Genomic DNA, 24,436 nt, shown 5'->3' with positions numbered 1-24,436 from the left:
TCTCAAACCCAGTGTCGAAGAGTCTGTTGTTGTTCAGTCCCTAAGGCAAGTCTGACTCTTTGTGACCCCATGGACTGCAAGACACCAGGCTTCCCTGTCTTTCACAATCTCCTGGAGCTTGCTCAAATTCATGTCCATTGAGTCAGTGATGCTATCTAACCATCTCATCCTCTGTCGTCTCCTTCTCTTCCTGCCCTCAATCTTTCCCAGCATCAGGGTCTAAAAAACCTATAGGGATACTCAAGAAGGCAGGGAGAAATGTTAGCCTCTGACACTTACGGCTGTAGCAGAGAATAAACACAACCCAACTCCTTGCCAGATGAACATAAGGTTCATGATAAACACCAAGTTATCTATGTCTGCCTTTCAGCAAAAATAACAATGCTTATTAAAAGTAAAAACAACAATTTAAAGAGACATAAAAAGCATCAGTCACTTACCCAAATATAGCAGAGATTTTGGAATTAACACAAAAGAAATATTAAAACAACTATGGTTAGTAGTTTTTTAACCATAATAATTTTTCTTAGTAATACACTAAGAGCTGTAATGGAAAAAGTGGACAGAATGCAAGAACAAATGAGTAATGTAAGCAGAGACATGGAAATCCCAAGGAAGAATCAAAAGGATAAGGCGGAAATGAAGAACACCTTTGATGGGCTCATTAGTGGTCTAGACACATCCAAGGAAAGAATCAGTGAGCTTAAGAATGTGTCAGTAATACCTCCCAAACTGAGAAAAGGGGAAGAAAAAAAAAAAAAAGAAAAACTTGGAAAAACAAAAAAGAAGAGAGCATCCAACAACTGTGGGAAAGCTTGAAAAGGTATAATATGTGTAATAACAGTACCAGAAAAAGGAAAAGAGAAAGAAATATTTGAAGTAATACTGCTGAGAGCCTTTCAAAATTAGACACAGACACCAAACCACAGGTTCAGAAAGCTCAAAGAATTCCAAGGAGGATAAATACCCTAAAATGTACACCTAAGTAAACTGTATTCAAACTAGAGAAGATTGAAGACAAAAAGAAAATCTTGAAACTAGCCGGGGGAGGGGGGAATAGCCAGAAAACAAAAAACACCTTACCTGGTGTTATCTTACCAAGATAAGAATTACATCAGACTTTTCTTCAGAAATCATGCAAGCAAGCAGAAGCCATGCAAGCAAGAAGAAATTGGAGTGAAATTTAAAGCAAAGTGAGCATACCATTTTAATTCCCTATCAATGTATAAGTTACAGTGAAGCCATTATATTTACCAGTGCTTGCTATGGTCAGTCTTTCTACTTTAGACATGCTAATAGATGTGCAGAATGTGGTTTAAATTTGCATTTCTCTAATTACTAATAGTGTTGAGCCTCTTTTCATGTGTTTATTTGTTGTAAGTGCATTTTATTTTGTGAAATACCTATTCAAATCAGCTCATTTTTAATTGGGTTGTTTTCTTATTATTAATTTCGAGGTTTCTTTGTATATTTTGTATCCAGGCTCTTCATTAAATATGAGTTGCATACAGATTTTCCCATTTTGTGTCTTGTGTTCTTCTCCTAGCTGTGTTTTTCAAAGCCCAGAGAGTCTTAATTCTAATGAAATCTAATTTACCAGTTTTTTTCTTCTACAGAACATGTTTTTCATGGCATATCTAAAAACTTTCTGTCTAACCCAAGGTCACAAAGTTTTTTCTCCAAAGTTTCTTTTAAACGTCTGGAATTTTGATAGTTTTAGGTTTTTACTTTATGTAAGATGATATATCCATTTTGAATTTTTTTTGAAAATGATGTGAAATATGAATCATAATCATTTAAAAACCTGGCTAACTAAGTGTTCTACCACCGTGTGTTCATCACACTGTCTTTCTCTACTGAATCCTCTATGGAAACTCTATTTCCATATGAGTTTTTGAGTCAACTTATAAATGTCTGTACAAAAAACCAACTGGCTTTTTTTTAAATTGAGATTGCACTGGATCTCTAGATAATTTGGGGGAAATTGACATCTTGGTAATACTGAGTCTTTTACTCAGCTTCATTTATTTAAATTTAATTTGTCTCAGTAATGGTTTGTAGCATTCAGTGTATGTATCTTACAGACCTTTTGCCATTTTTAATCTCTAAACATCTCACACTTTTATGCTATTGTGCATAATTTTTAAATTAAAACCTAAAAATAAGTTTAAAATTTTAATTTCCAATTGTTTGTTGTTAGTATATAAAAGAAGTTGATTTGCATTGCTGTATAATATTGAATTGCATAAATATAGTACAATTTATTTATTTATTCTCCTGTTGAATGACATTTGGGTTATTTCTACTCTGGAGTTGTGATGAATCACAGTGCTATAAATAGTTCTGTTCATACTTTTGCTGCATATATGCATATATTTTGGTTGAGTATTGGGGGTGGGGCATAAACACCGTTAGTTTCAATGACTAAGACTCATAAAACTAAATGAGAGTTAATACTACAGATAAAGTTTGTTATAGCAAAAGACACAGAGCAAAAGCTACTGAATGGTTTGCTGGTGAAGAATTTTCTAAATTTATGTCTCTTTCAAGTATCTTTATTTCATCTTCATTGCTAAAAGATTTTTTTTTCTGTGGTGAGTTGGCTATTATTTTTCTTTCAACCTATTCAAGAGACTGTTCCATTGTCTTCTGGCTTCTATTGTTTCTCTTGAGAGGTCAACCAACAATCTAAAGCTGATAATGTGAAAGTAACTGTCTTTTTTTTCCCTGTCTGATTGCCTTAAAGATTTTTCTCCTTGTCTGTGGTTTTCAGTACTTGCCCCTTCTTTGTCCATTGTTTTTGTTGCTTTATCTTGTTTGGAATTTATTTGGCTTCTTAAATATGTGCCTATTGAAGTCCTTCATCACATTTAATAAATTCTTTGTCATTGACTCTTCTGCCCCATTCACTTTCTCCCATACTTCTAAGACTTTTGATGAAACATATGCCAGACTTGATTACTATGTTCTCCGTAGAATACACTCCATTTGTTGTTTTCCATCTTTGTATCTCTGCCCATCATTGTGGACAGAGCTGTCTTCAGTTTCCTGATTCTCTTTTCTACTGAATATAATCTGCCGTTAATTATTAATTTTAAATATTCTATTTTCAGAACTTTATTTTTCTCATCTATCTTTTTTTGTAGTTTCCAGTTCTGAAATCTTCAGTCTTATCTATCATCTTCTTAAACATATTAAGTACGGTTGTTTGAAAGTCTGTTTGATAAATCTACTATTTGGGGTCCATGAGTCCTTATCACCAGTTTTTTTTTTTTTTTTTGGTTGTGTTGGTTCTTTATGTTGACTTCTCTCTTTACGTGCAGAATGCCAGACAGTGCATTTGGTGAATTGCTTTGCTTTGGGTTTTGTTGTTGTTGTTTATTTTGTCTTTTATTGAGGCATTAGATGGTATTATCTTCTTCTACTGAGGATTTTCTGTTTGTTTCTGCCAGGGATGCAGAACCTTTAGCAGAACAGAATGATCTGAATATATGTTAAGGATTGAGATTTATTTTTCTGAGCCACCCATTGGACTTAAAACTGCACCACAGCCATGCAAGTTCTTTTTTTTTTTTTTTTCTGATTCACTTTCACTTTTAGGATTCAATTCTTTTCGACCCTAACCCAAACAAACGTGGAAGGTTTATCAGGGCCCTCCTTTTGGTCGGCCCTGGCTTCCAACCTTTGTTCTCTTTGCCTCAGATGGTTGTCAGAAATGCTACTCATCTTTTGTACTTTCTCTGAAATCAGCAAATGCTCCTAGTATTAAAATGACTTTAAATGCTGGTCTCACCACCTTGAAACTTAGCCTTCTAAAAATCTTAGCCTAAGAATGCTTTACTGCTTATTAGGTAATCTAGCATACTTTAGCAGATCTTTTTTTTTTTTTTTTAAGTTCCATTTAAAAACATTTCCCTATGAGAGAATAGGTTTATTACCCATTTTTTCTTTCTTCAGATTTTTATAGGATATTCTCTAAAATTGCCTCCTAAAAGCTCCCTCTCTGCAAAAGGACTTAGTTTGGAAGATCCACAGGGACTTTTGGTAAGCATGTCAAGAACAGAATATTCCAGGGCCATATTTACTGTTCTAAAGCATCAAAAGAGGAGGACAGCTTTCAAATTCTTTTTATGAAGCTATCGTATCATTGATTCTAAAACTTGACAGAGGATGCATGCACACATACAGATGGACACACACACACACACACAATTCTCAAGGTCTTCAGTAATGCTTCCCATTTCCAGGAAAGTCAGTTTTCTTCCTGGTTTTAAGGCATAATCCCCTTGAAGCTGGGCATTTCATAGTCTCCAATTTAAAAGTAAAAATTAAGTGAGGTAGTGAAAGGAATTTATTTAAGGAGATAAACAGGGTTACTTTTTGTGGTTGGATAAAAGGATTCTTTGTTGTTCAGTCGTTCAGTCATGTTTGACTCTTTGTGACCCCATGGACTGCAAAATGCCAAGCTTCCCAGGCATCAGCAAAAGCTCTGAGTGGTGAGGGGAACAGGATGAAGAGAAGCTGACACCGGAGTTGGATCAGACCCAGTTCTTTTCATCCACCTCTTGTACCTCATTTTTTCCAGCCAGCCAGGCTGAATGTGTCAGTCATGTTTGCCAGCCCCTTCTCTTATGTGTCTCACATCCCATCCATTGTCGAAGCCCAGCAAGTATACATCTTCAGTATCTCTCTACTTTGCCGTCTCCTTTCTCTTCCCATTTCTCATCTCCTCATTCATGGTCCAGTAAACTTTCATTAGACTACGCAAGTAACCAGGTAGAGTATGTGTGTGTGTGTGTCTCCAGACTTTCTGGCTCCTAATGCATTCTATTGGTGGTTGTTCTCCATATTTATATAGTTGGAAAACGAATGCCCTCCCATGAGGAGGTTAACACTTCAGTGAGACAGTGTTTGCAGAAAGGCTGTGCTAAGCAAACACTGGCATTTCTCTCCCTGGCTGTTTGTGTAGATTATGAGACTATATGCAATTCCCAAGTTCTCTGAGGGATTCCATCTACAGACATGGGTGTGGGGATGGATATGCATACACCAAGTGTAGGGATGACTTTCAAGGGATCTGGGCCAAAGCCAGTGTGTATCTACAAGGAAATGATAAGTGACAAAGGATAAACAGTAATTCTGCCAAGAGAAGATCTTATGGAGCAGGGAGGGCTGCTCACTGCTTAGCAAGAAAGGAGTTCTGTGATTGATGCTTATTTACATTTCAGGCTCATAGGAGAAAAGACTGGGAATGTTGCAAGAGGAATAAACATTGCCGTTGTCAACTGTAAGTTATTAAATGTTGTCTTTAAAACACCTCTAAAAGCTTTGTGTTTGGGTATTCTGTGGTACTGTGGGTTTCTTTATTTTTGCACACTGTTTAGGTTTATATTTTAATGCATTTAAGAGTATATATTTAACTATTTTGACAATGCCTCACTTTGTAAGTTTGTGATTCTTCCCCCCCAAAAAATGAAATCAGATATAAATTTACTAAGTTTTATTGGTGTATAATTGCAATGTTGTGTTAGTCTCTGCTGTATGATATAGTGAATTAGCTATGTGTGTATACGTATCCTCTGCTTCTTGGGCTTTGCTTCCCCCATCCCACCCTTCTAGGTCACAGCACCAAGCTGAGCTTCCTGTGCTTTATAGCAGAGTCCCACTAGCTATTTATTTTACATATGGTATTGTATATATGTCCTAAATTTCCAACAACAGATGAATGGATAAAGACAGTGTGGTACAGCCACTGAAAGGAACAAAATAGGGTCATTGGTACAGACGTGTGGGCCTGGAGTTTGTCATACAGAGTGCAGTCAGTCAGAAAGAGAAAAACAAGTATCCTGTATTCGCGCCTATCTGTGGAATCTAAAACGACTTTAAGACGATGAAGAAGGACCTGCAGAAGCCAGAGCTAAACCAGGGCCAGCAGACCCGAGAACACGGACAGCCTGGGGCTGGGCCTCGTCTTTGCTCTGCTTCCTGGTGGCCGAGCAGAGGGTGACGCCAGTTCCTATCTTGTCTGACGAAAGGACCTCAGAGGAGCACGGCCTGACCTCCTCTGAGGCCTGGAAAAGAACACCTGTCACTCTTGCCACTGGGACCCCTGACAGTAAGGACGGTAGCAGGTTTGGGGAAGGGGCTTCCAGTGCGGTCTGTCCCTGTGAGCAAGGTGAGCACAGACTCCTGTGATCCCAGGCTGTAGGAACCTAGGAATGTGTGCCAGCTCTGATAATCAGGCAGGAAAATATATAGAGGGAGTACAAAGGGCTGAGGGCGGGCCTCTTCTCAGGAAGAGGCAGGTGCGCTGGGCAAGAGCATGGATGAGAATCTAACTGGAAGCAGGCGGGAGGGAGGCTCCGGGCAGATGAGGTGCCCTGCCTTCCTGACCCACATCATCAGGGGCCCCTCCAGGGAAGGCGGGCCTTTCCTTTAGGTGGGACCAGGCATCATGCTTCCTGGAAGACAGGGAGAAGGAACACACCATTTTCAGAACTTTGGTATTGTTGTTCATCCGCTCAGTTGTATCCAGCTCTTTTTGACCTCATGGACTGTGGTCCATGAGTGGCTCAGTTGTGTCCAGCTCTTTTTGACCTCATGGACCTCATGCCTGGAATTCTCCAGGCAAAAATCCTGGAGCAGGTGTCCATTTCCTCACCTGTGGGATCTTCCAGACCCAGGCATTGAACCGGTATCACCTTCACTGGCAGGCAGGTTCTTTACCCCTGAGCCACCAGGGAAGCCCATTTTCAGAACCGCAGTACCACACATGCACCCTGAGTCTCCATGAACCTTCTTTCAAAAGCTGTTTCTTTCATTTCCAGATGTGACTGGGAAAGTGATAGCAACACGGTATTTCGATATGTACGAAGGTGGTAAGAAAACTCTTTTCCTCTTAAACTTAAAATGAATTATATCAAATTAAAATGAATTAAGATCAAAAACCCACAATCAAAAATGTCAAACGTTCTTATTTTGTCTACCAAGAAAGCTGCCAGAAGCGCACATGAGTACTCTAGAGTGGTCTGACGCAATCCTTGTGGTCTCTAAGTGAGTGTGTACATTTAAGTTGGAAGGCATGATCTAGAGAGTGTCTCTTCTCTGCTCACACTTGTCCTGGAACTTTGATTCTGCTCCTTCATCAGAAAAAGGAAAAGAGAAAACATCTCTTTTTGTTTTAAACCAGAATAACATGCTCAGTATCCAGTCCTGAATGTCATCATATATATCGTTGTCTTCCCTGTGATGGGCTTGTTGGTCTGCACGATCGTGGAGACCACGTGCCCACCCTCCTCCAATGATCCCTCCATTCTGGGCTCTGAATCTCCACTGCAGTTATTTTTATTTAACCCTGAGAATTAACAGAAACAAGTCTTTGTAAAGATAATAGAGAGGAACAATTAAGAAGCGATCCCCAATGCCCTGGGGAATGCTGTGTTTTCACCCTGTCATTAAACTTGATCGTAACTATAGATGACAAGTTCCGATGGTAAATAACGGGGTTTGATCTGAGCCTTTGTTTTCTCCCTGTAAGAAACAGAGGGGTCTGTCTGCAAAGACTTACCTGTCCGGGTCAGGCGTGTATGTCTCCCATTGCTCTTCAGTGTCCTGGGGCCACTCAGCTCTGAGACGGTCACACCAGATCTGGTGCTTTCTCAATGATTGTAGAGAAAAGCCCACCTGTTCTGTGAAATCATTGCTGGTTGGTTTGAGAGTCAAACTCACAAGAGTCTTTATGATCTGATTGTGCTGCCCACTTCATGTGGCCCCAGCGTGGAACCCAGGTCATTTACTATGAGGGCACTAGAAGATCAGGTGCATGGTAGAGAGACAGCTCTAGAATCAGAGGATTCAGAACACAGAGCACAGAGTTGAGAGCAGAACAACCTCTAGGGTCACAGCCTCAGCTGATGGAGAAGGTCCTAAATCAATGTACATTGACCCGGCAGATAACTCTGGACCGATGACAAACTTTATTCAGAGCGCTCCCTCGAAGTCCCTGCTCTTCATGGTAACCCACGATGACGGCAGCAGCAGGTGAGTGTACAGTTGTATCACGGCAGGGGCCAGAGTCAGAGATGCCAGCTGAGGGCAGAGTGCCAGCTCTGTCAGGGTCCCTCAGGACACCCTTTGGGAGAGAACAGAGCTCCAAGGAACGGGAGGCTTCTTCAAGGAGAAGGAATGGGCGGCCACGATGAACAGATTGCATTTCCAGAAAAATGATGAGCTGGTGGAGCACATGAATCTCAGAAATAAGAACTATTTCCAGGTAGCAAGACAAATTCCTCGCTGACAGTAAATAAGACAGCAAAGCTAACCCTTGGCCAGAGAGCTAAATGCAGAGTGGGACGTACACACGCACACACACACACACACACACACACACACACACACACACACACACGTGAACTCATCTGCAGTGCCTTTATGAGAGAACGTGACCTGGCTCAGAGCTTCTCCAGATGTGCTCTTCTAAGTAAACATGTGCTTCTTCACTGCATAACTTCTGAGAACCTCACGGTGCTGATTTGCATTGTGACTTCCCAAGATGGGACTCCTGAACAAGACATTTCCCAGATGTGTTTGAATTCAGATCCTCTTCTTTAACAGAGTGTCTTCCCGGGTGGAAATTCTTTGGCATATGCTTTGAAAAACTTGGATTTAGCCCACTTAGGAAAATCTGAGCTTATTGTTTTTCTTTTCCTTTCTGCCCTCTTTCCTTTATGAGCTCTAAATGGCAGCTTTCTACAAAGTAAGATTGTTTAGGGCTTCCCTGGTGGCTCAGCTGGTAAAGAATCCGCCTGCAATGCAGGAGACGTGAGTTCGATCCCTGGGTTGGGAAGATCCCCTGGAGAAGGGAATGGCAACCCACTCCACTATTCTGGCCTGGAGAATTCCATGAACTGTATAGTCCATGGGGTTGCAAAAAGTCTAACGTGACTGAGCGACTTTCACTTTCAAGATTGTTTAGGTTTTTTTTTTTTTTTTCTTTTTTGATACTGACTTTTGTGAATATGAAAGATACAGTTTTGACATTTGTTTTCATCTTTCAGCATTTTCTGTTTGCTTTATTCTGTGGTCAGTAAACAGGCAGCAGCAAGGACTGGAAATTATGTTGTTTAGGGGTGAGGATAATTGGACCGTGAGACCCAGGGCTTTTCAGAATTGAGAATTAAAACTCTGTGCCCCAGATTGAATCTAAAAGGGTCTTTTGTTGTTGCTGCTAAGTTGCTCAGTCGTGTCTGACTCTTTGTGATCCCATGGACTACAGCGCTCCAGCCTTCCCTGTCCACTATCTCCCAGAGTTTTGTCAAACTCATGTCCATTGAGTTTTTTATTCCTCATCTAACCATCTCATCCTCTGTTGCCCCCTTCTCCTCCTGCCCTCCATCTTTTCCAGCATCAGGGTCTTTTCCAAAGAGTCCTGGGTGTGGCCTTATGTGTAACTAGAGGCTTCCTGAATGGCTCAAGCAGTAACGAACCCGCCTGCCAATGCAGGAGACACAGGTTCGATCCCTGGGTCAGGAAGATCCCCTGGAGAAAGAGATGGCAACCCACTCAAGTATTCTTGCCTGGGAAACCCCATGGACAGAGAATCCTGGCAGGCTACAGCCTGTGGGGTTGCAAAGAGTCGGACACGCCTGAGCACACACACACACAGAGATGTTACACTCAGCCGGTGTTCACGCCTCTCTCCTGCCCTGTGCCCCAGGATAGCAGGTGCTGCTTTAGAAACCTGTCCTAGGACCAGACTGTGTTCCAGGGGACACAACCGAGTCTGCAGGTGAGACTTTCACAGGCGTCTCCCCTTTTCGTCCCCCCAGGCTGAAGGAGGATGCCAAAAAGGCCATAGAAGCCCTGGGAAGTAAAGAGATCAGGAACATGCGGTTCAGGTCAAGCTGGGTGTTTGTGGCAGCAAAAGGCTTTGAACTTCCTCCAGGAATTCAGAGAGAAAAGGTGAGTGGTTGTTAAACATCCCTTCTTCTCAAACAGTTACCGTATGTCCTAGCAATTCCACTCACAGATGCACAGCGAAGAGAACAAAAACACATGTTCACACAAAATCTTGCACAGGAATGTGCTATTATTCCTAACAGCAAAAAAGCAGGAACAACCCAGATTGGATGAATGGACTTAAAAATGTATAAATAAAATAGATGTAAGTGCACACTGAAATATTACTCGGGCACATAAAGAAATGAAGTATTGATATACTCTGTGACATGAGTGAACCTTGAAAACACACTAAGTGAAAAAAACCAAATACAAAAGGCCATATACGGTGTGAGTCCATGTGAATGAAATTTCTGTAACAGTCAAAACCAGAGAGAGAAAGTAGATTAGGAGCTGACTGGGCTTTGGGGCATGGTGAGAGGGTATGTGCTTTCTTGTTTCAGGGATGAAAATGTTTTCGTTTGTTTGTTTTGCCAGGATGTGGCTTGCAGGATCTTAGTTCCCTGACCAGGGTTTGAATCCAGACTCTAGTAGTGAAAGCACCAATTCCTTACCACTAGACTGCCAGGGAATTCCCAGAATATGTTTTAAAATTGAGTGTGATGATGCTTGCATGTCTCTGTGAATATACTGAAAACCACTGAGTAACCACTTTATCATTAAAACCATTAAACTTTAAATAGATGAATTTTATAGATATGCAACAAGCAACACAGGTTTACTATATAGTACAGGGAACTATAGTCAATATTTTGTAATAATCTATAACAGAAGATAATCCGAAAAATAATATATGTGTACATGTATAACTGAATCACCTTGCAGTGTACCTGAAACATAAGTCAGTTATCAGTTTAGTAGCTCAGTCGGTCTGACTCTGTGCAAGCCCATGGACTGCAACACACCAGGCTTCCCTGTCCATCACCAACTCCCGGGGCCTGCTCAAACTCATGTCCATCAAGTCGGTGATGCCATCCAACTATCTCAACCTCTGTCATCCCCTTCTCCTGTCTTTAATCTTTCCCAGCACCAACATCTTTTCCAATGAGTTGTTCGTCACATCAAGTGGCCAAAGTATTGGAGCTTCAGCTTCAGCCTCAGTCCTTCCAATGAATATTCAGGCTTGATTTCCTTTAGGATGGACTGGTTTGATCTCCTTGCCGTCCAAGGGACTCTCGAGAGTCTTCTCCAAAACCAAAGTTCCAAAGCATCAATCCTTCGGCACTCAGCCTTCTTTATGGTCCAACTCTCACATCCATACATGACTACTGAGTAGGCTGGAGCAAATCCCATTCTAGCGAGTGATCCTCTTTTCTGATTTTGCTCACAGCTGGCACATTAAGCGTTGCTGATTAGATGAATGGATAAATTAAATCCTTTTCTTTCCTTTGCACAGATCAACCACTCAGATGATGCGAAGAACAGGTATTCTGGCTGGCCAGCCGAGATCCAGGTAGAAGGCTGCATACCAAAAGGGCCCAGCTAACATTGCCCCGCCTCGACAAATGGGCTTTTTATAGACAAATGCATCCTGAATGGACTGCGGCCCTTCTCCAATGGTCAATATTTGATGAATATTTCAGGTTTGTCAACCAACCAATCAAAATATTTGCCAGTTGTATAAAATCTTGTCCCACAGACTTTTTATGCCAGTGTTTATAGAATGAAGATGTTGAGCTGAAATGCATGGTCGTGCTCAAGAGGATTCAGTGACGTCACCTGGGAAGGAGAGGATTAGGGGAAGCAGCCCCTGCCTGTTAAGGTGTGGAGCTATTTTATCATCAGATCCAAGTTTGACCCGTGTGGTCCAGATAGCTCTGCAGAGAGAAAACCTTTATTCTCCGACCACAGAGCACACCCTCCTTATGGACGGTCATCTCATAGGGACAATGAGCAGTAGCCATAGGGCTTAGCCACCTTCTTGAGCTCTCCTTGCAGGTCCCTGAACTTATTCATTCATCCCACAAATCTGGGTGCGCCTAACTCGGGCACAAGCAATACGATGGTGAAGAGATTCAGTGTCTGCGTCCACGCAGGGGTGTTCTCCAGTGGCACCTTGTTTAACAGGATGGGGAGGAGGGATCTCTGATGGGCCGGGCAGGCAGGGGCTGCTCTCAGGAGGACCACCGTACAACCCTGACTTCCTAGGAGGCACACTGTAGATCCACATGCCAAGATGCCCAGCGCCTTGGGGTTAAGAAAATCAAGTCATTGCCAAGTGCTCTTTCTGACCTCCCTCCCAAACCTGGCTCCCAGAAATGATAGGAGACTTTGATGCCAGCTTGATAGTGCTTATCTAGCCTCCAGTTTCTCACCTATCCATAGAGGGGTTAGAACAGATGAACGATTTTCAAGTACTTTTATCAGCAGGCCTCCTTTTAAAAACATGGCAGCACGTGGCACCCTGAATTTCAGCATCCTTGCAGGATCCAACTCCCCAGGTCTCAGTGACTGACAGCAGCGCTGAGTCCTCTGTGGTTGTAGGTGGGCTGAAGGACAGTGGAGGCTCAACTCTGAGCGTGGGGGCCAGGCTGAAGGAGGGTCCCTATCGGGCATGGAAGCCAGAGAGAGCGAAAGTGCAGATGTTTGCCAGAGCTCCTGCCAGGACATGTGTGAACCCTCATCATTGCACCCTGCTGCCAACCAGGGGGAACACATCAGCCTCTTGGCAGTGGAGGGGGGGGGGTGACCATGGACCCCTCAGGGAGCCTGAGTCTCTCTCTGCAGAGGAATCTGCAAACCACTCGGTGGGATCTTGGCTGGGGCCCTGTTACAGGCTAGACTCTATTCCTCCCTAACTCGTGAGTTGAGTCATAACTGACCGGCAGTACCACAGAATGTGACCTTGTGTGGAAATAGGGTCACTGTTGGTGTAATAAGTTTGAGTCAGGTGGCCCCTATCCAGTGTGACTAGTGTCCTAAGAAAAAGGAGAAATTTGGACACAAACAGGGCATCAGAGAGAACCCCCTTCTGGGCTCTGGACCACCTCAGAGGAGGCCTGGAAGGGACCTTGAGGGTCACTGAAAAGGCAGCAGAATGGAGGCCCCGGGAGGGTGGGGGCTGGAGGAGGGAGGGGTGACCTGGACGAGCACGGAGGACTTGGAGGGCAGCGGGACTCACGGTGGGTGCCTGCCACTGCACACTTGTCCAGACCCACCGGGTGTCCAACCCCAAGAGTGACCCTAGTGTAAACCGTGGGCTCTGCGTGATGACATGTGTCAGCGTGGAGGTCACCCCTCTGGAGGGGGCGGTCAGCAGTGGGGAGGCTGTGCCTGTGGTGGGGGGTGAGGCAGGGAGTCTAGGGGAAATCTCAGAATCTCTGTGTCTTCCTCTTTTTACTGTGAACCTAAAACAAATAAAGTCTATTACAAAACCAAGCTGTCAAGGAAACTGAGACGCAGATGGGCAGTCACCGGTCCTGAGCGTCTGTCCTCTCTCCCCAGACGCCCCCACCCTTCCCCCATGTGGAAGTGAGCCTGAGCCTCCTCTACCCCCACCCCCACTCTCCCGGCCGGGCCAGCACCCCCTCTCTGCTGCTGGAGAGCGGGTGGACCTGCAAGGACTGCTCCTCCCACGAGAGGGCAGGGCCTCTGACCTCCACCCTGTGAAGGGCAGGCACTTCCTGAGCTCTAAGAATCCCTATTACCAATATGCCTGGACTTTTGACAGGCTTCCCCGCTGGCTCAGCGGTAAAGAACCCGCCTGTCAATGCAGGAGATGCGGGTTCAATCCCTGAGTTGGGAAGATCCCCTGGAGAAGGAAATGGCACGCTCAAATATTCTTGCCTGGAGAATCATCATGGACAGAGGAGCCTGGTGGGCTGCAGTCCAAGGGGTCTTAAAAGAGTGACTGAACACACACACACACACACAGACACACACTGGACTTTAGACATCACTGATGCAGAAATGGAGCTTGTTCCTGTCTAAGGAGCTGAGACCCTCTATTGCCCAGCGGCCCTTTGTCACCCTCTAGCCCAGACACTGACACTACCCACCCAGGCCTGTCCTCCGTCCACGGGCACCACGCATGCATGAGGGCTGACAGCCTCCTAGCACCTGCCCTGAGATGGGTCACCATCATCCCCCACCCCCACCCCTGCACCACTGGAGCGAGGGGGCTCCAGACAGTGAAGAGCTGGGGGATTTCCACCCACAGTGGCCTCTGCTACTTCACCACCCTGCACAGACACACACTTAGAATCTCGCCTGTGCACAGGCTCCCAGTTCCTCACCTCCTTAATCCATTAGCGGGGGAGACACTGCATGGTCTCTTCTGCACAACGAGAAAGCAAACTCAGAAGGAGCGGTCCTGCTGAGGGTGTTTGAGCACCCGGACCAGCCCTTCCTCAGAGAGTCCGTGGGCCCGGTGGGATGCGGGACCCCGGTCAGGGGTCATCACCAAGGTCCCGCCCGAATCCCCGGACAGTAGCTTGTGAACTAGTCCAGTGCCTTGATGCTGCTGAGGCCCCGAACCTTCCCGGAGAGCCTTCCTGAGGGGTGTGCCAAGGAGGGGTGCTGTGCTGCTGGGGAGGGTGGATCCTCAGCCGCCTCCTCAAGCGAACTTCCCTCGCTCCCTCTGTGGAAAGGGTCCCACTCTGTCTGGCCTCTGCGGTGTCTTCCCTGTGCCTTTCCTGGCACTGCAGAGGCATTCACCCTCTGACACAGCTGATGAATCAGAAAACTCGCTGCAAAGTCAGCTGTCCAGTTCTTCCCTCCGTCTTCCCTCTCTGCCCAGGAGCCTCTGGATGGATGACCTGGGCATCAGGTCCTGCAGGACGCAGACCCTGGAAACTACCCCCAGGACCTCTTAATGTCAGGCTTTGAAAACCATCTTTTAAGTCTCCAAATTTCTTCTTTAGAGGACATTTTGCCCACAAGTCAGGTGAATGAGCAAAAAAGTGCTCGGGATTCATTTTCTTAATTTTCTAAGATTTTTTGTTTTGTTTTGGAAAGCCCCATGGGTGTGACGCTGAGATGGAGGCAGAATCCCCCCATCCTGTGCCAGCCCCGAACCCCCAGGGCTCCTTGGGGCCCCCCATACTTTGGTGGTGGGGGTGCCCAACTCACCCACTCTTCAGTCACAGCGAAGGGAGGGCTTTGGGACCCCGGGGGGTGCGTGCCTGTAGTTTTGCAGGTGAAGTAACCCGCACAGGACCAGGAAGTCAGGCTCACTCCTGGGAACCAGCCCAAGTGTGAGGGTATGCACCTACATGAGGGGTTGTGGATATCCCTTCCTGGCATGTTCAGAGCTTAATACGGGCATAGAGTGGCAGAACACAGAAAAGTCAGAAAGTCCTTCTGGACAGTGCTTATGCTAAGTGACCCGTTCTCCAAGTGTGGTTGGCCCCAGCCTGCCTGCCGAGAACCTGTTAGCCCAATTACCCACCTCCCGCCCCGCCCCCTCCCATGAGTTCACAAGCCCACCCAGAGACTCTGATGCAGCTGGAGTCTGAGGACCACTGTGTGAAGCACCAGGAAATGGATGGATACTTCAGGTTTCGTTTCTGTGGCAGGCTAATGGTTTCATTTTTGTGGCAAGTCATTAGTTTCATTTCCTTTGCTTCTGGGAAAGGAAACCACGAGGGGAGGAGGGATCCTTTAAAAGGAAAGGGAGGAATAGGCAGAGATGACTTTGCCGGCCTCCCTCCTACAGGTGCACAGGTAAGAGCTGGGTCAGTGCGGGGAGGGCTACCTAAATGCTTCTTCCTGCAGCAGATCTGCATTAAACGTGGCTTGTGCCAGAAGGCTGGAGGCAGAAAGACGATGTTTCTGAAGCTGCCTGCGTTGTGCGCTGGTGCTGGCCCCTAGCCATCCCTGCATGCATGCTCTAGAAAGGAAGTGGCGGGACTGGGAGCACAGGGGGTGCCCATCTCCCTGAGTCTGGCCAGAGACCTTGTGACCACTCAGAAGTGGCTTCTGGAACTTCCATGGAAGTTGTACATCCTGAGGAGGGGAGAGAGTTTCATGCTCTGTGAAGCTGTGATTTAGAATAAGAAATATATTAACTATAGTCACCTTGCTGTACCTTGCATCTCCACAGCTAATAATACTGTGTAGCATTTTAGAAAGTTGCTAAGAGAGTAGAAGGCTTCCCAGGTGGTAGTAGTGGTAAAGAACCCTCCTGCCCGTGCAGGAGACTCAGGGGATGCAGGTTCAATCCTCAGGTTGGGAAGATCCCCTGGAGAAGGGCATGGCAACTCACTCCAGTATTCTTGCCCAGAGAGTGCCATGGACAGAGGAGCCTGGGAGGCTACAGTCCATGGGTCTGCAAAATAGTCAGACACGACTTAGAGACTAAACAATAACAACAAAAAGGGCAGATCTTAAAAGTCCTCATCACAAGAAAAAAAAGTAAGTATGAGGATAGATATTAACTCATCCAGGTGACTATTTCCTAATATTCACAATTGTAGGGGAAAAGGAGAGATTATTTGGTCTGTGTTGGGCTTCCCAGGTGGCTCAGATGGTAAAGAATCCGCCTGCAATGCAGGAGCCTCGGGTTCGATCCCTGGGTCGGGAAGATCCCCTGGAGAAGGAAACGGCAACCCACTCCACTACCTTGCCTGGAGAATCCCATGGAGGGAGGAGCCTAGTAGGCGACAGTCCACGGGGTCTGAAAGAGTCGAACACAGCTGAGCGACTTCACTTTCACTTTCAGTTCCAGCCTAATGGGTGTTCCTAAAACCCTCAGAAGGGAGGAGAGCATCCGCTTCTGTTATGCTAATCAGGTGGTGTCAGGTCCCCGTGTTACGTTAATGAGGTAGGAGCCGGTTGCCTAGGTGAGCGATCACGTGACAGAGGACTGGCGCTTCCAGCCACTCCCCATCTCCCGGAAGGGAAGCAGGGCAGGAGATTGAGTTCAATCTCGGATAGTCAGCGATGGAATCACTCAGGTCTATGGAATGAAGCCGCCTTACAACCGGAGAGTGTTTGAAGGGTTTCTGGAGCGCACTGGAGATGCGGGAGAGCGGTGCTCGCAGAGTGGAAGCTCCACCCTCGTCCTGCGCCTGCGCTCTGCATCTTCTCCGTCTGGCTTTTTCTGAGTTGGGCTTCCCTGGTGGCTCAGCTGGTAAAGAATCCACCTGCAATGACGGAGACCTGGGTCCAATCCCTGGGTTGAGAAGATACCCTGACGAAGGAAAAGGCTACCCACTCCAGTATTCTGGCCTGGAGAATTCCATGAACTGTATAGTCCATGAGGTCGCAAAGAGTAGGACATGACTGAGCGGCTTTCACTTTTCCTGAGTTGTGTCTGTGTGCATGCTATTTCCCTCAGTCGTGTCCGAATCTTTGTGATCCCATGGACTGCAGCTCACCAGGCTCCTCTGTCCATGGAGAATCTCCGGGCAGGAATACTAGAGTGGGTTGCCGTGCCCTCCTCCAGGGGATCTTCCCCACCCAGGGTTCGCACCGTGTCTCTTATGTCTCCTGCATTGCAGGCAGGTTCTGTAAAGAACTAGCGCCACCTGGGAAATCCTTTTATAATAAACCTGTGATCTAGTCAGCGAAAGGTTTCTGCTTTAGCAGATTATTCAAACGCAAGAGGGGCGGTGGGATGAGGTGGGGGGTGTCCTTGCTAGCGGTTTGCATCTGAAGTGGGCAGTGTTGACTGGGGGAAAAATGCACATGAGAGTTGTGAGTTGAGTTTTATTGGGGGCAAAATGAGGATGATAGCCTGAGAGACAGCATTTTGGATAGCTCTGAGGAGCTGTGACAAACAGCTAGTGGGGAAGTCAGTAATATATGATTTTAGTGAAGGGCGTATGTGCAATCAAGCACACATTTTGGCAGAAGCTCACTGCTAGTCACGAGGAGCAGATGTCACCATTAGTGATTTTAGTGCTTTTCTAGGTATGAGGAGATGCAAGAATTGTGCTCATAAAATCTTCTCCGGAAAATATCAAACTATCTGAAGACCTGTTCTGCCAGTTTTTCCCAGAGCACAGAGGGCCTTGCTCCTGATCTCCATCCTGAACTACTTTCAGGGGAGCAGCTGCAGTGGCCCAGGGTTTAATCCTTGTAGAATTAGGGGGCTGTGTGTGTGTGTGTGTGCTCGGTCACTCAGTTGTGTCCGACTGTGACCCCATGGACTATATCCCAACAGGTGCCTCTGTTCATAGGATTTCCCAGGTAAGAACACTGGAGTGGGATGCCATTTCCTTGTCCAGGGATCAAACCAGAATCTCCTGCATCTCCTGCATTGGCAGGCATATTCTTTGCTACTGTGCCACCTGGGAAGCCTAGAGACAGATGACAAATGCCGGTTTGTAATTAGCAGCAGGATGAGGTGGGGGCGGGTGATAGGGTGAGCCCCATCTGATAATAGTCCTGTGGTATCCGCTGTCATCTCCCGGTAGATAGTGTCCGAATTTAGTCAACTGTTTGATGATATATAGAATGACACACACTTTCAGAATCAGAATTGAAGTCCCAAAGCCTGGTCCCAGAGCTTCAGGATCCCTCTTGCTTGAGGCAGTAGTGGCCAAGAGGGCTCCTGACACTGTTTCTCTTGAGGGGCAAGGACACCTGCTTTCTAGCATTTGCTGATTCCCGTTGTAGCGTGAACTGGTGGATTATTATGCCTTCAGAATTTTACTTAGAGAGAGACAGATATGATGCCAAGTCCACCCAGCAAAGAAAGGCCTTGGGGGGAACAGATAAGGTATAAACCACTATGCCTTTGAACTGTGGTGCTAGAGAAGACTCTTGAGAGTCCCTTGAACAGCAAGGTGATTAAACCAGTCAATCCTAAAGGAAATCAACCCTGAATATTCATTGGAGGGACTGATACTGAAGCTGAAGTTCCAATAATTTGGCCACCCAATGCGAAGAGCTGACTCATGAGAAAAGACCCTGATGCTGGGAAAGCTTGAGGGCAGGAGGAGAAGGGGATGACAGAGGATGAGATGATTGGATGGCAACACTGACTCAATGGACATGAGTTTGAGCAAGCTCCAGGAGATTGTGAAAGAGGGAGCCTGGCATGCTGCAGTCCATGGGGTCGAAGAGAGTCAGACACGACTGAGTGACTGAACATCAATGGTATGTGAGTGTCCTAGGGTTGTTATGGCACAGTATCCCAGACTAGAGGGCTTAAAAAATGAAAATTTAGTCTCTCCCAGCCCTGGAGGCTGGAAGTCTGAGATGGAAGCATTAGCAGGGCTGGTTCCTCCTGAGATTCTGCATAGAGTCTACCCCTGTCTCTTCCAGCTTCTGCTCATTGCCAGCACTCCTTGGCACTACTGGGGGAAAATATCTGAGGATGCTTCCAGCAAGATGAAAAAGAAAAAGCAGAGGCCTTTTCATGGGATCATACTTTCTCTAGACACTTGCTGAAGGGTCAGGTATTTTGTATGACAATGAATTTCATGGGGGAGACTGGCCCCATGGGAAACTATTCAGATGTGGAACAGAGAAAAGGCTAAACCTCAGGGACTCAGAGAAATGAAGAACAGGAAGATGCAAAACAGCTGTGAAAACCCAGATTTAGTTTTAGTCCCCAACCAGTGGGAGGGGCTGGCTGAGAGTCTTTTCCTCTAAAGCTAACCTCAGCCGCAGGGCACTTGAGAGCTGCATGCCAGCAATTCCTGGCCAGGAAGTGCCTGCTTCATCCCCCCACAGCCCCACACATCGGGAATCAGCTGACTGTGACTGTAAGATTGGTGTTGCCTGTAAGATGGGCCTTCTGCCCAACACTCAACTGAGCAGTCTTACTGCCCTTCATCCACAAGAGGGAACAGAGGTGCTGTCTTAGGATTTCAGCACAGAGATAAGGGTGCTCCCTCCACTGGACATCTTTTGCAGGGCTCCCCCAGGAGCAGGGACGAGCCTGTGGTGGGGGGGTCTCCCTTTTTTAGGGTCTCCATGTCAGTGGAGCTCACCGCTTAGAAAAGCACAGGTAGAAGACTTCACCTCCTTCCAACCCAAACCCAAGTGTCAGGTCCAGCCCCTGTCATGCCAGGAAAGGCCAGGGCACAGCCCGGTCAGTGCAAGGCAGAGAGGACCAGAGGGGCCAGCCCCCAATCCCAAAGAAGGGAGCCGCCCCTGGGCTGGGCTTTCTGAGCCCCCAGGAGACAAGGGTGCTTCTCCCAGTTCCCTGAGCTCATTCTGACCTCAGGACCTTTGCACTTGAACTTGTTCTGCCAGGAAGGCTCCTCCCCAAGTCCTCAAATAATTGCTGCTCTCCTCATTCATTTCCTGTTTCCTGTACACGCAGACACGCCCTCTAACAGCCCCTGCCTCCACCTCTGACACTGACCCCAGGATCTGTCACCCACTCCCTTTCTTCCAGACACTCCACCATCACCTGGGGTTGCATTACTGCAGCCTTCTTCATTGGTCCGCTTTCTTGTTTGGGGGGGGGTCCTCCCTGACAGAATGTGTGTACCGGAGGCAAGGACTTCATCTGGCTTGCTCTCCACTGAACCCTCACAGCAGGAACCACCTCGCACATAGTAGGTCCTCGTATTAGTTTGCTCAGGCTGCCGTAACAAAGTGCAGCAGGGGGGATGGCTTAGACAACAGAAATGTATTTTCTCACAGTCTGGAGGCCAGAAGTCCAATACTAAGGTGTCAGCAGGGTTATTTTCTCCGGAGGCCTCCTGGACATGGAGACGGCAGTCCTCTCCCTGTGTCCTCACATGGTCTTGCTTCCATGTGTATCTGTGTCCTAATCTGTTTTTTTCTCATTAAGACACCAGTGAGTTTCTCATTAAGACACCTCGTTTACCTCAATATCCTCTTTAAAGCCCATCTCTCCAGTGTAGACACACACCGAGGTCCTAGAGGTTAGGACTCTGACATATGAACTTGGGGACACAATTCAGCCTGCATTAGTCCTCAATACACATCTGTTGAATGAATGAATAAGTGAATGAACCATCCTCACTTTTAAAGCTAGGCCAATGGCACACACAAGGTTATGAATGTGCAGGTCCAGTTTGAGGGAAGGCAAAAAAAATTGGCCCAGCATTCAGAGATGGTATCAGATAGGAAAAGGTAGGTTAGGACCAAATTCTTTAGGAACTTTGTTCTGAAAACAAAGACCCCAGAAGTTTTTAGAAAGGGTAGTGACAGGATGAGACCAGGGGCTTAGAAGGGAAAGGGCCATAGTGTGCGCAAGGATGGGGCCACTTTTGTGAGGAGGGGATGGACGGACGGCTGGAAACAGGGCACACACGGATGCCCCAAGGGTCAGCGACGGGGTAGGCACCACCTCGAGACTCCAGTCCTTCCCAGTGGTTAGTGCCCTGGAGCTGGCATGACAAATGCCCCCAACTCAGACACATAGGATATCTATTCTCTCCCAGTTCTCAGGCCAGAAGTTCCAGGGCGAGGTGTCAGTAGAACTAGTTCTTCCCAGAGGCTCTGAGGGAGAACTCTTTCAGGCCCCTCTCCCAGCTTCTGGGGCCCCTGATCCCCTCGGGGGTCCCTGACTTGGGGCAGCGACCCTCCAATCTCTGCCTCTGTTGCCCTCCAGCCAAGGGGCTCCTGTGTCTCAAACCCTCCCCGCCTGTCTCTTCTTGCATTTCGGGCCCACCGTCATCCCCAGATCTGCCTCAATTCCTCTGCGAGTGGGCTTTTCCCAATAAGGTCACAGCCACATATCCAGGTGGACTCGCATTTGGGAGGGGAGCGAAGACATTCAACTCACTGTCTCCACTCTGGTCCCTTGGGGGGATGGGGGGGGGGGCGGTCAGAGCAGGAAAGTGTTCATGACCCAGAGTCCCTGGCCAGCCTCTGGGCCCTGACTCAGGCCAGTAACTAGAGCACTGTGCTTCACCTTCTTGACCTGAAAAAGTGCAAATTAGGCACTGACATGCAGGGTTGCTGTGAAAACGAAATGAGCATCTCAGAGCAGTGCTGGATGAGGCCAGCTGTCTCTAGGGGGACGACCACCTGATTGTAGGTCCCACGGAGAAGTAAGAGACCCCAGCAACCTTTCTCCCAGAATCTCCAGCAGCCTGACCTAGCCTGGGTGAGAAACAGTGACGGCGGGGCAGAGATTGCCTACCAAGGGATGCTGGACAGGCTCCCTGTCATCTCTCCACAGCTTACTGCCTCCTCTCCATCTTGAACTGTAGGTGACAACGCGGAGCCCAGCAGAAGTGACAGCAGAACCTGCAGACTCTCCCCTGGAAGCGCAGAGTCCCCTTGTCCCCAGGCACCGGGGCACCGCCAACACCCCTTTTGTGTTCTGTGCCTGTTTGCGGCCATCAGCCCCTCCTGCAGACAGGCCTGAGCTGGGCTGCTGGTCTGCCCTGCGTCAGTGAGCAGCAGGTGGGTTGTAAGGGGTTGGGCAAGGCAGAGCTGGAGGAAATACAGCCCCCAGGAAGGTCTGCTGGGGGGACCTCTGGGCCACGCTCCCATCTTGTGTCTTCACAGAGCTCGTCGAGAAGACCGGAGGCGCTGAGCCCCAGAGACCGCATACCCCAGCTCTCCGAGCAGACAGTCATGTCGCTGTCCTACAGGCCTTTGAGGTCAAGGAGGCACATTCTGACTTCCACTCAGCCCAGCCCAAAGGAAAACATGAACTTCCATCAGCAGCCACCAGCGCCGCCGCCGGCTCCAGCACCACCGGCTCCAGCACCACCGGCTCCAGCGCCGCCGGCTCCAGCACCGGAGCAAACAATGAGTCCCCTCCATTGGCAGGTGGGAGAGAGCCACCTGAACTTCCTTCCCAACAACTTCCATCAGCTGAATTTGGACCCTCAGCAGCCAGAAGCAAGTGGGGGCCAACAGAGGTCAAAGGTAAGGTGAGAGGAAGGTGGGTCAGGAAGGGTGCATGAGGGGGAGGGAGGGGAGAGAAGTGTGTATGTTAGTCACACAGTCCTGTCTGACTCTTTGCGACCCCATGGACCGCAGCCCGCCCGGCTCCTCTGCCCATGGGATTCTTCAGGCAAGAGTACTGGGGTGGGTTGCCGTTTTCTCCCCCAGGGGATCTTCAGGACCCAGGGATGCAACCTGGGTCTCCTGCATTGCAGGCAGACTCTTTACCATCTGAAAGAAGGTGGAGGGGTGGGGGGAAGTGGGGAATAAAACCTGCCAGTCTAGTCCAGTCCCGTAGCACAGCTGGTGCCCTCCCCCACCCCCAACCTGCTGGGCACTTCCAACAAGCCCCGGGGGCAGACACAGTCTCTGGGGCAGCAATGACCTTCCTGGACATGGATCTGGGGCCTCCGTTCTCTGTGCTGGGGTCTCCTGCCTGGGAGCTTTCCCTCCAGCTGTGAACTGCCACAGTCATCACTGTCAGCCACCCCCCCACAACCCCAGCCCTGCAGGCCCGGGGTGGGCTTCTCCCCTCCCTCCAGCTGGGAGCGCCTGCTCTCGCAGGGTCATCTCCCAACTCACACGGGCACCTCCACCTCCAGCCCACAGCAGTGGAAGCCAAGCCTCTGCAGGAACAAGCGTGGGGGCCTTGCCTCTGGCACACCCGGGTCCACCTCTCGCCCCTCCTGTCTCTAACCCAACATGAGCAAATCCATCAATTCAGCCGCAAATTCCAGAAAGCAGTGGGAGTCCATCAGAGGCCAAGGCTGTGAGTCTGTCTGTCTCCTCCAGGAGCCCGAAAACAACCTGTACAGAAAATATGAGGAGAAGGTACGGCCCTGCATTGACCTCATCGACTCCCTGCGGGCCCTGGGCGTGGAGCAGGACCTGGCCCTGCCCGCCATCGCCGTCATCGGGGACCAGAGCTCGGGCAAGAGCTCCGTGCTGGAGGCTCTGTCGGGGGTCGCCCTCCCCAGGGGCAGCGGTAAGCACTGCTGGGGCAGCCTCCTGCAAGCCACAGAGCATCCCAGGACCAGTAGGCTCAGGAGGGGCCACGGGAAGCCCCCCTGGACGGGTGATGTGGGCAGGGGCTGGGGTAGGGGGTGGGCCTGGATGCTCCTGCTACCCCTAGGTCCTGAGTCCTCTTTCACGTGTCGACAGTCATTGCTGGGCTTTGTATCAGTTGGTTTCTTTCTAGTCCTCTAAGACTCTAGATACATTTCTATGTTAATTTGTGAGTTTCCAGTTACATGTAAAGTCTTTTTGGAGAATTTTCTCAACACTTTGAGAAGCTATTAGCCAGGATCATGGTGTGATATGTTTTTAAATGTTTCATTTTAAAAAAGAATTTTTTTTTTGGTCATGCCTCAAGGCATGTGGGCTTTCATGCCCACAAGGGATTGAACCTGCACCCCCTGCATTAGGAGTTCAGTCTTAACCACTGGACCACCAAGGAAGTTCCTGTTTCCCTACAAAAAAAAAAAAATTTTAACGTTTGTAGAATTAAGCATGTCAACCCACTTCAGTATTCTTGCCTAGAGAATCCCATGGACAGAGGAAACTGGCAGGCTATAGTCCATGGGGTCTCAAAGAGTCAGACAGAACTGAGTAACTGACACTTACTACTACTATGACCATCTGGCCTTCCCTGGTGGCTCAGCTGGTAAAGAATCTGCCTGCAATGCAGGAGACCTGGGTTCAATCGCTG

General features: G+C 47.8%; 2 protein-coding genes across 6 annotated transcripts in view; both read left to right on the top strand.

Moving 5' to 3' along the window:
• Positions 1 to 11,595, top strand: part of FAM3B (FAM3 metabolism regulating signaling molecule B) — a 57,827-nt gene extending 46,232 nt beyond the window's left edge. The window contains exons 4-8 of the mRNA XM_061167551.1: positions 5,229 to 5,287; positions 6,828 to 6,878; positions 7,953 to 8,040; positions 9,828 to 9,960; positions 11,354 to 11,595. Of these exons, the coding sequence (XP_061023534.1) occupies positions 5,229 to 5,287; positions 6,828 to 6,878; positions 7,953 to 8,040; positions 9,828 to 9,960; positions 11,354 to 11,443 (421 nt within the window). The 3' untranslated portion in view covers positions 11,444 to 11,595. The remainder of the gene's footprint in view (positions 1 to 5,228; positions 5,288 to 6,827; positions 6,879 to 7,952; positions 8,041 to 9,827; positions 9,961 to 11,353) is intronic.
• Positions 11,596 to 15,508: 3,913 nt separating this feature from the next.
• The window catches only part of MX2 (MX dynamin like GTPase 2), a 37,116-nt gene continuing 28,188 nt past the window's right edge, over positions 15,509 to 24,436 (top strand). The window contains exons 1-5 of one of the 5 annotated variants that reach the window (XM_061167544.1): positions 15,555 to 15,621; positions 19,171 to 19,299; positions 22,044 to 22,239; positions 22,345 to 22,710; positions 23,521 to 23,713. In XM_061167544.1, coding sequence (XP_061023527.1) covers positions 22,414 to 22,710; positions 23,521 to 23,713 — 490 coding nt within the window. In that variant the 5' untranslated portion in view covers positions 15,555 to 15,621; positions 19,171 to 19,299; positions 22,044 to 22,239; positions 22,345 to 22,413. Of the gene's footprint in view, positions 15,622 to 18,069; positions 18,091 to 19,170; positions 19,305 to 21,917; positions 21,938 to 22,043; positions 22,240 to 22,344; positions 22,711 to 23,520; positions 23,714 to 24,436 lie in introns of those variants that run through there. The other 4 variants (XM_061167542.1, XM_061167543.1, XM_061167545.1 and 1 more) reach the window with 4 other exon arrangements.

The sequence above is a fragment of the Dama dama genome, chromosome 19 (assembly GCF_033118175.1).
Source record: "Dama dama isolate Ldn47 chromosome 19, ASM3311817v1, whole genome shotgun sequence".
Classification (NCBI taxonomy): domain Eukaryota; kingdom Metazoa; phylum Chordata; class Mammalia; order Artiodactyla; family Cervidae; genus Dama; species Dama dama.
Note: the sequence above shows the minus strand (reverse complement) of the source record. Positions and strands in the feature narration are given on the sequence as shown.